General features: G+C 36.7%; 2 protein-coding genes across 4 annotated transcripts in view; one reads left to right on the forward strand and one right to left on the reverse strand.

The window, feature by feature from the left end:
• The window catches only part of MAT1A (methionine adenosyltransferase 1A), a 37,905-nt gene extending 27,190 nt beyond the window's left edge, over positions 1 to 10,715 (reverse strand). Inside the window, exons 1-4 of the mRNA XM_040563015.1 lie at positions 10,601 to 10,715; positions 9,052 to 9,132; positions 8,048 to 8,140; positions 6,452 to 6,510 (exon numbers count right to left, since the gene is read on the reverse strand). Of these exons, the coding sequence (XP_040418949.1) occupies positions 6,452 to 6,510; positions 8,048 to 8,067 (79 nt within the window). The 5' untranslated portion in view covers positions 8,068 to 8,140; positions 9,052 to 9,132; positions 10,601 to 10,715. The remainder of the gene's footprint in view (positions 1 to 6,451; positions 6,511 to 8,047; positions 8,141 to 9,051; positions 9,133 to 10,600) is intronic.
• EXOSC3 (exosome component 3) lies at positions 10,601 to 14,857 on the forward strand. Of its 3 annotated transcripts, none has more exons than XM_040563018.1 (6): positions 10,601 to 10,723; positions 10,918 to 11,073; positions 11,590 to 12,090; positions 12,193 to 12,342; positions 13,034 to 13,185; positions 14,562 to 14,857. In XM_040563018.1, the coding sequence occupies exons 2-6, from the start codon at positions 10,960 to 10,962 to the stop codon at positions 14,761 to 14,763; spliced, it is 1,119 nt and encodes a 372-aa protein (XP_040418952.1). In that variant the 5' UTR covers positions 10,601 to 10,723; positions 10,918 to 10,959; the 3' UTR covers positions 14,764 to 14,857. The 3 variants fall into 3 exon arrangements, with proteins under 3 accessions (XP_040418952.1, XP_040418953.1, XP_040418954.1); XM_040563019.1 differs by having other exon boundaries at positions 10,918 to 11,070; XM_040563020.1 differs by having other exon boundaries at positions 10,607 to 10,723; positions 10,918 to 11,070; positions 11,669 to 12,090.
• Positions 14,858 to 16,430: the final 1,573 nt, after the last annotated feature.

Genomic DNA, 16,430 nt, shown 5'->3' on the forward strand with positions numbered 1-16,430 from the left:
CCAGGACTCAAGTGAGAGTCCTGCCAATAAGTTCAGTAAGCACAGACCTATCTCCTTAGAAAATAAAGTATTCTCTACACAGACAGAAAATTAGAATTCAAAACTCATTTCCAGATTTTGAATTCACATATATTTGAACCTATTCAAAACTGAAGGTTTTATGTTTACAGTTCACAACACTGAAATACTACAAGTAATAAAATTTTATCTTAATAAATACGAATTACTTATCCTCCCAAACAAAGCAAAACACAGAATAGTCAGTGGATTTTTTCTTTTAAAGTTTACATGGTCTTTGCAAAATAAAAGAAATTTAAAAGATAGTGTTGGTGTACTGCTCCCAGCTGCAAGAGCCTCTACATGTACAGGTGGCAACTTTCTTGTAGTCACAGAATAGCATGGCAACAGTTGTAGCTGCTGCTTGGCATTTGAAGAATATCTGAAGAAAATGCAGCAAAAACCGGAAAACTGCCTTGACAGTTCTCTGCTGTATTTCAAGAGTCAGCCCAAATATTTAGGAACATACAGGTCTGCCTGTACTCTCTTGATTTTTTGTGCCAAGCAAAGCTTAGAAAAATTCTAAGACAAATTCATTTATCATGTAACTGTGATGAGTTTCCAGGTGATAGACTAAAAAAAAAATAAAAAATCAGAAAAGTCACAAAAGAAGGGTAAGGAGAACGTTACCTATGGCCTAGGTCTGAGCAATGATGAAAACCTCAATTCTAAATATATTTAGTGTCTTTAGAAACACACTCTATTGAGATAAGGATAGACAATGTTTCAGAAGGATGACTTATAGTTCTTGTAGAGAAACTTGCCTGAATAGTTTTAAAATACAAGCAAATACAGTAACACATAGCTCAAGCCATAGGGAGAAAAATAATAGTGATACATTTTTTCTATAGACTCCACTTATATAGACACATATGAGCACTGAAAAAATGTTGAAGAACAGCTGCCTCAGAACTTCACAGCAGTCCCAGCTTTAGAAATTTTCAGCTGTCAGTGCCTAAGGGTAACTTTTCAGTGCAGCTAGGTTTCCAATGAAACAAACAACAGATCCTGTTTCCAGGGTTACAATTATCGGTTAAATAAATAGCATTTTTTAAACTTATCTACTAAACACATCAGTGGCAAAACCAAAATTGCTTAAGATAATAATGAACCAAATACAGGTGTGTCTGCATGCAGCCAGTCATTTCTGGAAGAAACTACATTCGGGAGGTGGGGTAGAAATGGAGCAGAATGATTGGAGAAGCCCAACACACTCCCAGGAATGTGACTTGAAACTGAGCAAAGGGGAGCTGCAGTGCCCTGCTGCTGCAATGGGAAAGATTTATTGTCAGAATGTTCCCTCTCTCCCATCCTCCTTGCCACAATGAATCTCTTCTCTTCTGCAGTGTCTTCCCCTACACATAGTTTGAATCAATCAATTTTCTCGTTCTAAAATTAAGTATAGTAAAAGTTTAATAAGGAAGAGATGAGTTCTCAGAGGCAGAATTCAAGCTTACATTAGTAGAGAGCACAACCCTCTTACTAATGATTTCAACCAGAGCTTTTTCAGCAAATTCAGTGAGAACAAAATTGAGATCCTTAAAAGACTACTTCCTCAGTGCAACAACAAAAAATATGTATACATTTTGCTCTGTTTTTTTTTTTCAATCAACAACAAAAAAATCAGCTCTATTTATTACAGAGCTGGAAATTTGATTCAGCTCATTAAAAAGAAGTAGACATTTGATCAAGTTCAGACATACTTCCTACTCCCCCAGAAAAAGCTAATGCTTTTATCTGGAATCTGCAAGATCACAGCTAAATTATAGACAAACCACTGAGTAAAATCATTTATTTTGTCCAAAGAAACATTTGCTGAACTCAAATGCCCATGGGTTTTACATCAAACTAAAATAGTATGTTTTTCACACCCACTTTCCCAAGATTATGGGGAAAAAATCCTTAATAATAGCATCTCCAATTATTATATCCAGGAATGACTACATGCAAAAAGTGGCAAAATCTCCTTCGAGAGTTTGTTAAAAGACTCCTAAACCTTCTAAATATTCTTTAGAGAGGGTAAGGTAATTCAGATAACTTTCATATGGTATGTCTCATATTGAATGTTTCATATTGAATGTTTATTCTAAATCGAGCCCAAACTTCATATAGTTGTTTAAAGTATGTTTGAAATTTTAAAATATGCCAGATGCAAAACTGATGGGGAGGAATAGTTTTGATTTTTAGTGTAGTATATGTTTCTGTGTCACTACAGAAACACCAAAACAGCCTTTTTAATAAATAACAGCTTGAATAAGATTAACTAGCAAGAAACCAATGTTGAGCCTTCTCTACTTGTTAAATTACTTGACTGTCTGTTGCTCTACTTTTGGGTAATAATACAACCACACTTGGTATTAATAATAAAATGGCAAATGGCTTAATATAGTCATTTTGTTGTTGGTGGTGATGGTGGTGGGTTTTTTTGTTTGTTTTTCAACCTCACCCTCATGAACTCATGTTCAAACAGTCAAAGGACTATTCTAAGAAACTAGTGGTCCCAATTTTTTTTCAAAATAGCCATTGACTTTAGGTGCCATATAACTGAGGATAAAATGGAAGCACTGAGCATCTCAGTAAAGGGCCTTAATGGATATAATCATTCATGACGTAGCATCTTCTAGAAAAATTTCAAAGAAAACTTGGTATAAACCCCAGCAATTCAGATCTACAATAAACGCTGATTTTGGTTTATGATAATGATGAATACACAGGTTAACAGAGAAGATCCAGAGTATTTAAGCTGGATATTCAACTGAGAGCTCTCAAATTCCGTGAATCAAAGCCCTCTGCTTCTTAAAAAAGTTCGCTACACTGTGACATCTCAAATGATATCTTCCTCTATCTTGCCTTTCTTCCACTAGTACTAGCCCAATAATATCTACATAAAAGTTTATAATAGTGTAGTTTCTTCCATCATCTGAATTGAAACAAATACACAAGTATATAGCACAAAGACTGCATGAGTGGTAATGGTAATGCCAGAAACCAAACAAACCTAAAAAATAAAATAAAATAAAATAAAATAAAATAAAATAAAATAAAATAAAATAATCAAAAAAGCTGGTAAGATATTTTAAAATTTGCATCAGTTCATATCAGTAACATCAGGATTAGCCTCTCTCTTCTAGCTGTAGTCAGTAGACAACACTGTTCTTTATCTAACCTAAGAACAGGAAAACTTGACAGAAGTAAAACAAATAATAGCTGACTTCAAATGTAAGTAAACTGTATTAGCAAAGTTCAGAGGAAATCAATTTTACATTTAATCCCAACTAATTCATCCAACTCTCACTGCCATTAGCAAGTTGCTGTGAAAAGCTTTTGCTTACAAAAGGATCAGTTTCTTTAGACTATGAAGGAAAATCACCTATCACAAGAGGACTGTTTACTTAATAAAGCCTACTCTGTTAAATGGTAACATAAAAATGTGCTTGCTGCAACATATATTTTTCCTTCCAGGAGAATTTTCTCACATTGCAGAGCTGAATTTCCATCTTTATGAAATGACTGGTAGTTAAACTGATTCATTTTGTCCTATTTTGGGCTTCATATCTGTTTGCATCCTTATGCTCGAGTATTGCTGGAATGAGAACAGCTGTGATTGGGTACATCACTATCAGCACATTCTCTGGAGAATCTGTACTTGGGGTCTTTTAACAGACCAAAAAAGTCTGTTCCTGGTCTGAAGAAAGGAAAATGTATAATTTCGTAAATCTTCTGTCAGTATTTATTATGATATTTTCACCAACATTTTCTATTATCTGCCTCTGATGGAAAAGAAAGCTGTAGCTTAACTTAGGTAATTGCGGGTTGTTGGTTTTTGTTTGTTTGTTTGTTTTGTTTTTTCAATATACACCCTTAGATTTTATGCAAAAGTTAAGTTGTACTAACATTTCTGGAATCACATCATCTGCAGTAACAATGGAACGGTATCTTCCTCCTTGTCTCCTCCTGTTCCAGGCTCTATTCTAGCTATACTCCAAAGACTGAAGTACAGAAAGAGAAGGCAGTGATTTTAAGCTGCCTTCATTTCCATCCTAGCTTAGACAACTAAGCAGAAGTCATCCCTGTTGTATACTACAGTAACATTTCCAAGTTACCTACAACTGTTTTGCACCTTAAGAAAGTATTGAACCAACAATACTTTACCCTCTGATCCCGTATCTAAGATAAGAATTCCTATAAAGCTGCAGGAGGCAATCAGTGCACTAGGTCTGTGCACATCAGATTCTGAACAATGGGAATTCTCTTGAACGATATTTGAACACCTTATTTCTTCTTATGTACTTTATGTACATGATCAGATTAATATAACAGCAAAGGAATAAGTAAACTGGAATCTGCCTTTTTATTTTGACCCTTGCTAAAGGAATTTTCTGATAAGTTTCCATTTGAAAATTCAAATGCTATCTAGAAAGAAAATGAGAAATAGCAATGGAAAGATCACAAAGAAAAAGTCACAATTAAAACAAGATGAAACAAAATGACAAATAATCATGGTTTGTAACAGGCACAGCCACCTCTGTTGTTTTTTTTAAGGATGCACTCTAGTGGACACACATATAACCAAATAAAAGGAAGACACAAATGTTATGAAAAAATAGACAATGAAAGCCACTTGTTGGAATTAGTAATTAGAATTATTTACTAGCATGTTTAAAATCCTGTCTTATAACTTAAGCATATGTCCTAACTAAATGTGAAGGCTGAAATTTTCATAGTCAACATATCTAAATAACATGATTTTTGGTTAAATTTGTTTAATTTTTGTTAAGTTTGCTAATTAAATCAACATTTGTAAATATTTATACCTGGGAAATGCCATTTTTCCCTTTTGGGAAAATATATGTCATAAAAGGCATATAAACAATTAATAGCGTCTTCAATAAAATCAATGTGACAATAAAGAGGGTGATAGCATTTTTTTAAATAATGGCCAACAACTTTATTATATGTAAGGAAAAAGCTATATATTACTATATTAAAAATAACAGTGCACACCTTTTAAAAAATTGATAGGATCCTGCCTAGTATGAGCTGCATGAACAGAACAAGTTATTTAGAGCAGAAAAATATTTATTACATGTTTGACCTTATTTATTACATGATTGACCTTTGCCTATTGGGTATACCTATTTTTAACATTTTCCAAAGAGAAAGATCTTAAAGCTAGCTATAATATAAATGAATTAAAGTGAAACTACCCAAAAAATTCTTTCATCCCACACTTGAAGAATGGCAAATACATTATCTACGCACTGAATTCGTAACAAAGAGTATCACATCATACAATATTGGCAATATCCTAATGTTAATTGTCCAGTAACCCATGCTATTAGAAGACACTGAGATATGAAGACACTTTTAAACCAAGAAGCAGAGGATTTCTCAAGGCTGGTGTGTTTTCCATTTATAATGAATAGACATGAAACATTCTTTACGACCTGTACCAAGGTATCAGTGATTACAGAAAATGGTGATAAGAATTAATGCAATCTTTAAGGGATATAAAAATGATTTTTAAATAGATATGGAAAATATTAAATATTCTTCCAAAATTTTAGATGTGAGGCTTTGAAAACCAATAATGGTATTTAGCAAAGATAATCAACACAGACATAGTTTATTGACTTGCAAATTCAAGACAAATGCAGAGGATTATTTTAAGACCTGATTTACCAAAACGGACATGCAGACACTTGTAGCTCACCTAATATCACACAATAACCAGAAAGGTTTATCTAAACTCCAGAGCAAACACCTGGAGTTACAAAAAGTATCTCATGATTTCTATGTTAGACGCAGAAGGTCTTTTAGTACACCTGTCTACTGAGTGAGAAGGTTACTTCTAGATGGCATAAATCTTCTGACTAAATTTTTGCATTTAGTTTGATGTATAGAACTCTCTCTCCATCTCCTGACATATATATATATATATATATCATGCTTTCTTAATATCAGAAACCTTTCAAATTCTTGTAAAGTTTTTTTGATCTTTCGCTTTTTTTTATTATTGATTCAAATTATCATATTGTTGCCCTTACTCCAAAACAACCTTGATACATGAATTATATCTATAAAATCCATATGAATTTTAAGTTGTTACTCTCCAAGAATCAGTGGGCAGTAAATAAAATATATATTTGCTGCTTTTATCACAACTCCAGTTTTATTCCTTCAAGTCATCCATGACAGCTACTCTGGTTTAAGAGCAAAAATGTAGCATGGCATGCCAGAACTAAGAGACTTCATACACCCAGAAAGCAAGGAAACTGAAATAACAGGTATACAAATCAGTTCTATATATAAAATACATAAATTAAGGCATTGCCCTTCAGCAATCAATGAATAGAAAGTTATTCAGCAAGCAATGAATAGAAAATATATTTACTGCTTTCAGATCGGTTGGGAATTTTCGTGTTCTGATTCTGCCATGACGTCTGTTGCAGTCTAAAAAGAACACAAAAAGTTCTATCAGTCTATCAGTTGCCAGCATTAACTGAATTTTGTAAAAAGAAAAAAAAAAAGATTAAACAATCACCTGACTTTTATTATAAGATCCAGTAAGTCTGGATGAAGCATTATGATTCTGAGAACAGAACAGTTTCAGCAGTACAGGTGTATATATTTTCATTTTATTGATCTGTCCTTGATTTGTACTTTAATACAACAAATGTATCACTGGAAAAGCTGAAATAACATCATCAAAGGACTACATAATCCAACTTTAAACCACATTAGGCATGAAAACTTTGAAGAGGATACATAAAAGAAGCAGCAAGTAAGTTTAGTACTCATTTGCACTTCTGGTTTTGCAATTCACTTATTTAAGGACACATAAAATATGCCTGAAGCCTCATGAATAGTTTTTAATATTCAATTGTCAGAAAATTATAAAAATTAGGACTAGACAAGACCTTGAGATCTCATCAGATTTACCTCTTGGCAATATCAAAGTAACTGTGAAAAACTGGCCCTAAGTATATTCATAGATATATTCACAATTATATTTGGAAAACACTTATAATACTGTTTTTCACTAAAGTAACCCTAAACATAAAGCATATTAACACCACAATTTTAAGTTCTGAGCTCGAATTGTACTACGGATGTCAGAAATCAAGTGAGCAAATCAGTAAGGCTAATACAGGAAAAAGGAAATCTACCAAAATCTCAAATAACACCACTTGGAATACTCTAACTGAAAAAAAGACAGACGTAACAATATTCTTATCTACAGTGAATGCACATAAAGTGGAAGATTTCACATGAGTTGGCATCAACTGTTAAATGTACTGCCATGACTTACAATAAATGAAGGTTGACTGATGTCCTCTCAGTTCTCTGGATAAGTACAAACAGAAAAAAAAAATACAGGCGTGGAAGTTGCCTGTATATCACACTTCAGTCACAGCTGTAGTACTGAAAGCAGTAGTCATGCCGGCATGGGGCTCAGACAACCAGAATCTCAGTGGGTCTTTGCCACAATGAGCACTGTGCACTCTTAGTACCTGGTCTTTTTTGTTAAACAGTTGCTCAGATATCTCTGCACAAGACTGCATTCTGCTGCACCAACAATCAGAACCACTCAGAAAAATACAAATAACTTCACTCAAATGTGAGTCATGTTTCATGATTTAGTGCATGTCCTGTATGACTATCTGTTCACATGGCAAAAGAAGGCTGCCTCCTCTTTGAGAATATTCATGCTTTCATTTGTAGCACATCTGAATCCAAAAGGGCAAGCATCTTAAATCTTGAGGATTTCACCAGCCAACGTAGAGAGACTTTTAGAATGCCTTAACACAAACCAGACAACAGGCTAAGGACAGTTTGAATATTATGGCCAAAATACCATCCTTAAGATCACAGGAGAGAAACAGCACAGCTTTAACTAGAACAGTCTTAGCTTTTGATATGTCAACACAGATAAGCAAATCCCTAAAATTAATCATTTATAGTCTCCTCATTCTTTCTAAACACTTACCTCAAACTGTCCACTCTCATCTAGCTCCTCAACTGTGGTCAAATTAGGTGCTCCAGGTCTATCTGTAAGTTCAGCAATTGTCTTTTCACTTCCCTGTGGTAATGAAAATGTGTTTTCAGTTAAAAGTATTCCATGTCATGAGTAATTATCTACAGTGAATACTTCAGATATGCTAAAATGACTTTATGTATTAATATAAAGAGAATATTTCAGATGCATGCTACACAAATGTGTTAGTCAATGGGGTCACTCCATGCTTGTCTATACCATTTTTATAATTTTTTAAATAACATGAATTTATGGTTTAAATTTCTCTATATTCATTTTTCCCTGTCACATTCACAGTCATTTTTCTACAATTATACACTATCAGTATTTCAACAGTGCTCTAAAAACATGTATATCTCTAAAATGTTGTGGTCCCTGTAAATTTAAGAAGTGTTTCAGATTTGAAAGCTTTACTGAGTTAACTATGGCAAATATCCGTCTATATTATTTACTGAAATAGCATTATATGACAATATATTTACATGGACCTCTGTATACGCACTCCTGTTAGCATAAATACCTGGGAACCACAAGGATCTTAGAATTAAAAGACATCTCAATTCCAGCCATAGTCCCTTTCCCAGGTACAGCAAATGACTTGGCATTGCCACACAGTAAAACATTATTGTATAAATATTTAAATTAGACATGTTTATGTTATAACACTTTCTCATAAAAGTTAAGCCAAACTTAAGCCAGATTTTGCAATAAATTTATGCTCTGTTCTGAACATAAACTAAAGAAACCTAATACAACAGATGAAAATTCAAGTATAAAACACAGACTGGAAGCAAGGGGTTAGACATTCTTCCCCAGTTTTCACTTTTTTTCTTTTTAATTTGTTTTAATACAACAACCCTGGGTTTCTGCCTTGTGTTTTGTCTTTAGTGACTGCATCTAGAAAAGACATCTGATTAACAACATTTTTAAACCGTTGATTAAGCTTTGGTTTAAACCTCTTGATCCTTCTGCTGCAACTGCATCTTGTCTTCTTCATTCTGCAGCTCCAGCTTCGCACGTTCTTCTTCCAACTGCCTCTGCAGTCATTTAATGAAGGGACAAATTAGAAGGAAAAAAATACATGTCCATTTTCCCCACCCCATTGCTTCCAATGTATTTCATGGTTGAAATATTTAAAAAAAAAAGGCATGAAACACAATTTTATGTTAATAATATAAAGTCCTCTCACTATCATCTGACTTCATCTCACAGATGAATCATATAGAATCAAATTTATGAATAAAAATGATAAGCTATTTAGATTAACCACCTTCATCAACCTTTACATTTTCCAGTTGGAAATATCTAATATAATGTGTTCACTCTTTGCAAGCCCTATTACATCAGGACTTCAGAAACCAAATAATCTGAGCATTCACATTCAACATACACTAGGGCCTAGAGAATACTGCTTGCTGTAGCCTTTTGTGAATAGTTAGTACAAACATTGTCATGTTGTAGCAACTGGTTTCCACGTGCCTTTTTGGTGCATACAATCAAAACAAGCCTGAGTACATAACCAAAATCAAAATTGTGAATTGGGTTAAAAAACATGTCTAGTATGAGCATTCTTCGTTTATACTATTTAAAATTACTTACTTTGCACAAAACTTTTGGTTTCCAAATTAGTAAATTCCAAATTTTAAAAAAAGTGCAAGTGAAATAGATTGAACTCATCTTACACCAGAACTGCGCTTAATATGATCAGCTTACATTTTAAATCACACTTTTGATTTGATCACGTGAAAGTGAGCCAATTAAAAAAAAAAATCCAGTAAATAATATCTACATTAATACAGCAGCATGCACAACTGAGGCTCTTGCATGCATGCTGTCTGACACAGGTGGTCATATTCACAACACTCATCCATGAAGGACAACTTCAAACACAGATGTCGTCTTTAGTTCTCATATTTCAAGTCCACATAGTATAGGATTTAAACTGCTATGTCAGCAGAATGCTCAAATAGCTAAGGACAGAATCAGGGCCCGCTGCTGCTTAAATATGCAATATTGATTAATTGATTCCCAACTATTTTCAGGAATCAATAATTGTGTATACATTCTCATTACCATTTTTGCCTTACTGATACTACATTGAAATATCTTGAGACAATGAGTGGTTATTACTCCTAGGCCTCCTTGCAGGCCTGTCAAAAGTTTTTGTACTGAATTCTAGCTTTATTTACACCACCTCTTGTTCATAACTACCTACAGAAGACAGTCTGCTTATTTTATTTCTCACATAAGTCTTAAGGTATTTCCTCTTTACTTTATGTTCCTTCATTTTTTTGGTTACATCTTACCACATCACAGGTAAGTTTTTCTTCCCACTTGCTGACTGGTCATTTCATTTATTATTTAGAAAAGTGAGGTTGAAATACTTGTTTTATGTTAGTTACCTTTTTCTCAAAATCAGTATACAGAGAATAAAGGCATACTGAGTAGTACAAGTTTCTACAACATCATATGCTTTTATAATTATCTATTATTAATATTATTAACCTGACGTTGTTCTTCGAGTTTCTGCTGAATCATCATCTCTTCCTCCTTCATTTTTCTTAACATTTCAAGTTCTTCCAGGGCTGCCTCCCGTTCTTTTTCCAGCTCAATCCTCTCCAACATTCTCTATTTCAGAGGTAACACAGAATCAGTTAAAGAACATAGAGATTAAATAGCCATCAATTATATTGTCATAAAATATTTGTTCAACATCTTTCCCATAACTTATATTACACAATTTCTTAAACTTTCTGTGATTTATCTCTAGACACGATCTGATATTCTTCATTTCATTTACTATTTATCCACTATATATCCACCTTTTTTTCTTCATCTAAGATTCTCTTGTAATTATAAATCCAATGTGCCAGGTACTCTATTGGGTCTGCTGGCCGATGCTCTACAACCTCTGCCAGTCCCTTTTTCAGGCAACTTCCCAGGCATCTCTTCAGATATTGAGACTCCATTCAGATCTACTAACAACAAACAGACATACATTAGTCATCAATGTCAGAATTAAATTAGGGTTTTTAAGAAGTATTGACTCAGGTACCAAATACTGGATATGACATTACAGCTCTTATTTTATTATAGCTAATTTAATCGGGCAGTTAATAGAGGAAAGTTATTTACATTTAATATTGATTTAGTTCTTAAACGTTCGAATGATAGATCAACTATAATAAGCACGGTAGAGAAAAGTGCTTAGTTTTGTGTGCCCCCACTCATTGTTTAGGCACGTAGCATTAAAAAAACTGCATGGAAATAAGGCGGTAGGCCGGGAGGGGGCGGCGGCTGGGCAGTCACTGCCGGCGGCGGGCTGTCAGGGTGGGCGCCCAGACAGGCCCTCAGGCGCACCTCAAGTGCCCTGAGCGCCCTCACCTGCGGCCCCCACCCACACCCGCTGCCCCCAGCTCCATATAAGCGCAGCCCAGGACCTTGCCTCCCTTCCCCAAGCTCCATCCCGGGACTGCCCCTGCGGCAACAGGCACCTCGCCCTGCAGACCGGCCCTGGCTGCCAGTCGTCTGCCCACGGCCTCTGCCCGCTGGCCCCGGCCGCCACCCTCAGACCCCAACGGCCCGAACGGTCGCAACGGCCCGGTCGCAGCGCGTGCTGCCGCGTCGCTAAGCAACGCCGCTCGCCACGTAGCCGGCGGGAGGCCGGCGATTGGAGGAGGGGCCCGGCGGCGATGGCGGAGGGCGGCAAGATGGCGGCGGGCAGCGGCAAGATGGCGGCGGAGGCTCGCGTGGGGCAGGTGGTGCTGCCGGGCGACGTGCTGCTGCTGCCCGCCCGCCCCGACCACGACGCCGAGCAGCTGCCGCTGGACTCCGGGGCGGCCCCGCGGGGCCGGCTGCTGTGCGGGCCCGGCCTGCGGCGCTGCGCGGCCGGGCTGCTGGTGACCAAGTGCGGGCTCTTGCGGCACCGCCAGCCGGGCGGCGGCGGCGGGGCGACGGCGGGAGGCGCCTACTGGGTGGACTCGCAGCAGAAGCGGGTAGGGGACGGGGGGCGGCGGGGAGGGCTCGGCCGGCCCCTCCCGAGGGGCTGCTGCGGGGCCCGGCTCGGCCCCGGCTGAGCCGCGTGTCGCTGCCCGCAGTACGTGCCGGTGAAGGGCGACCAGGTAATCGGCATCGTGACCGCCAGGGCGGGGGACGTCTTCAGGCTGGACGTCGGTGGGAGCGAGCAGGCCTCGCTGTCCTACCTGGCCTTCGAGGGAGCGACCAAAAGGAACCGGCCCAACGTGCAGGTAGCGCCAGCCGGGCGGCACCGCTTCTCCTCATCCACGGGTGCTCGGGTCAGCCGGACGGCAAAGCAAAAACGTTGCTTTGTTATTATCTCTTCCATAATGCTGCCAGCGGTAGATGCTGGTCGTGCGGTAATGTTCGCCCCAAGGGGGCACTCTGAGGTTGTAAAACGAGCTCTTACGCTGATACTGGGAGAAAACGGGGGTTGTTTCATAACACCGCTGAAAGCATGGCACGTGCATGTCACTGCTTCTGCGTTCAGCTGAAATACCATCGCCAGAATGTAAAATGGCCTGTAAAGGAAAGCAAAATAAGCTGGTGTGGCTTTCTTGTGGTCCTGATAAACAGTTACAAGAGTAAGCTGCTTAGACTTGACTTTTAACATCCTTAAAGTTTGGAGAAGGAGATGAACTCATGTTTGGTATTTCAAAACAGAAAAGAATACCTCCATAAAATAGAATACTGTATTTTTTGTAAACGTCTCTTAGATTCTAGTAGTGATACAATATTATTGTTCATATGGAAAGCTGTCTTTAGTAGAAGAGAATAAAAATTTCTACTTACTTTTCTTTCACCAATATTTTACAACTATTTTGTGTCATCCTGGAGGATCTTTATAAATTGAATATTTGTTATGAATGTGCAGTATGATCATGTGTAATAGTTTCTGCTTTCTGACACTGTTTGGTTTAGGTGGGAGACCTTATTTATGGTCAGTTCCTTGTAGCAAATAAAGACATGGAACCAGAGATGGTCTGTATAGACAGTAGTGGAAGAGCAAGTGGCATGGGAGTAATTGGAGAAGATGGATTCCTCTTTAAAGTTTCCTTAGGTCTGATAAGAAAGTAAGTACCAAGAAAACTAGTCACCCTTAACATGTAAGGTTGTAGTTTTAGGTAGAACATGCACAATTATTTATACTCTGAGAAGTATGGACTAACCAATAATCAGGATATGAGTCGTAGTTGTTCTAGTGCATTTATACTAGTTTTACTGGATGGAAGATGCATGTATTTTGAGTCAGAAATAACACATTTTTTTCCCCCTGAAGAAATCCAGATGCTCTTCCATATTGTGTTGTAACCTGCTTTTTTTTTTAAAAAAAAAAAAGGGACGCGGCTGCCAAGGCAGTATAGAAAATACAACCATACCTGAGGGAATCAAACATTCAAGGTGTGGTTTCAGTATGTACCTACTGTATTGAAGCTTAAATGAAAATTCTTTTTCTGATTAATGAGATAGCTGTCAGCTAAATTTACATCCCCCACTAAGTAAAGGGATCTTCTCACATCAATACACTTTATTTTATAATTTCCAAAGAAAAATGTTACCTTGAAATAAGGATACAGATACAAAAAAAAAAGTAGAATTTTCATTTAAAACTGATATGTTAACCCAGGAAACACTTCAGTCTTTGAAATGTATTTCAAACTTTGGAGTTACTTAGGTTAATGCTGTGGTAAATACAAGATTTCTGTGACTATCTGGAAGTACCAGCTGATACAGGTAAATGATAGTCAAGCTTTGTTGTTTTGGTGATTAAGGTAGGTGGTAGGGGGACTGTTCTTCGGAAAAGCAATCTAGAAATGCGAAGTAGCTATTTCATATCTGGGTTTTGTAAATGATTTGGTTTGTGGCCTATCTGTATATGTGAGTAAAGAAATAACAGTATATTACTGTTTACTCTTGATATGTTTTTCTCTTTGAAAAAGCTTATTGAAGCTTGATTTGAATGTGAGATGTGTTATGATATAAAACTAAAAAGGTCTCCATCTAATTGTGTTAGTATTGCCTCCTAAAGGAGGAGAAGGGAATTGTTGTTTGGAAAAATTTTTACCTCTGGTGTTAAACTAGTAAGTAACAGCACTTCAAAATGTTGCTTTGACAAACAGTAGTTTTAGAACTTGGAGAATTATAGAATTATTATAAAAGAAACAATTTACTTTAAATTTTTCAGGTAACTCTTCTGAATCTAGTTAGAAAAACAGCGATAAATTCACAAGTGCTGTATTTTAAGTGCATATATTTTCAGAGGAAAATGAAAAATCTGATATTGTATGACTATTTTGGATGGATACGCAACTGGATCATCTAACCTTTTGGAGTAGTTATAATAGCTCCCATAATACCAGTGCTGCAGCTTAGTTACTGACTGAAATAATGCAGTGTTTATCAAATGTGAATGTTTACATTTTCCTTTCTTTTTTAATCTTATTTACAGGCTCTTGGCTCCCAAATGTGAAATAATTCAGGAGTTGTCACAGTTGTACCCATTTGAGCTGGTGCTGGGAATGAATGGAAGAATATGGGTAAAAGCAAAAACAGTTCAACAGACTTTAATTATAGTAAATATTTTAGAAGCCTGTGAGTATATGACTTCAGAGCAGAGAAAACAAGCGCTTGCCAAACTATCAGGAAATTAAGTAGACAACAACTTGAGGATTTGAGATAACTACAGGGTGTTTTGGTTATTTTTGTATACAAAATATTTATATTAAAAGTGATATTCCAAATGAAGTCCTAGACTTTTTGTTGTTGTTCAATTACCTGCATCTACTCAGTTGGTCCTGCCTTATTTAGGATTACTTTTGTGATTATGAAACCCTGCCTGTTGTGAATTTTGACTGATGTGGAGAGAATGCGGAGAGAGTCTATAAAAGTTTCTGTTAGTTGAGTTTTGAGGTGTAATTCTAAGTCTTCCATTAAAAAAATGGTTGATTTATAAACTGCATATATTTGCTTTTACTTCTTAGTATTAGAGCTTCAAACAGTACATGTTTACTTGGGGGTAGCTGAAAGCATCCTGTAGGTCATTTGTTCTGATCAGGTGCTTTATTTATATAGTGATGAGTTGATTATTTAATATTCTTACAGAATTTGGGAATAAAAACACAGGTGGAGAAATAGAAGAAAGTAATTGTAGGGTGTACCACAAGTAAATACAGGGTAGTTGAGGCAAGTGATCAGATAAGACAATGTATCATCACAGTGGCATTGCCACTTTCCCTAAAGATAACCATGCTAACAGTCTTAAGGGAATAGTGATTAGGATATAGCTTCAGTGCAAACATTCGGGAAACTTGATGGCTTGAAACTTGATGGTGTAATGGAGCTAAAAATATACTTAATGGCAGTGCTGTTTGAAGTCACTTAGGACTCCTTTATTAGTGCTTTTTAAATAGAGTTGAACTGAAGATCACTGGAGGAAGAGCCATGTATTTCTCAATTCTGGACATTTTAGATTTGTGTAGTTACGTCACAAAGATTTGATTCATCTTTGCTTCATGTTTGACAAAATCAGCATCTCCAGATAAAGCTATATTAGGCTTCATTGTGTGATAGTTCTTCACATGCATATAGAGGAAATGCTGTTCTAGGAAGGATATGTCAGTGTATTTTATTGTATGAGTGGGTTGCTCCTGACCTTTTGAGAAGGATCCCTGGAGTAATGGAGGGGGGATTACTGACACCTGCTTCCTGTGGGAGAAAAACTTGTCTATTCACTAAATGAACTACAGCAGTGAAGGTAGCTGTTTAAGCAATTACTTAGATGTTCTTAAACTGAATGCTTGAGAAGCAATAGTTAAGACACCAGAAAAAAAATGATTAAACAATTTGAGTAAGCCTTAAAACTTAATTCCAAATTGAAACATTTTTTCCTACTCTCTCATCCAAGTTCAGTCCATGGTGTTTGATGATGTGGTTTTCTTTAGCATCTTGCTCTTTAAGAAATGCCTTCAGTTCAGAGCCACATCTATGACTCATATGCTTAACTAGGGCTTCCCCTGATTCAGTAAAAACCCAACTCTAATGGTGTTTGTCTGGGTCTAATGGCTACAATTCAGAATTCTTTGCTTCACTGTCCTCCCTATTTAGCATTTAGGGTACTGTTTACATGGCTTGGTAGGTCTTTTTATATGTCTCTCTATCTTCACCTGTTTCCTTTTCTCCTAGCTAAGAAGACTTACATCCCATAAATCCTTTTAGGCTTATAAATGTCTCATGCTATGCATGAAGAGATGCTGTAATTTAATAAGGATTTTGGTAATTGTTCTTCCCTGGTGTTTTCTCAACTTAAGCTAACCAAAGC

The sequence above is a fragment of the Cygnus olor genome, chromosome 7 (genome assembly GCF_009769625.2).
Source record: "Cygnus olor isolate bCygOlo1 chromosome 7, bCygOlo1.pri.v2, whole genome shotgun sequence".
Classification (NCBI taxonomy): Eukaryota; Metazoa; Chordata; class Aves; order Anseriformes; family Anatidae; genus Cygnus; species Cygnus olor.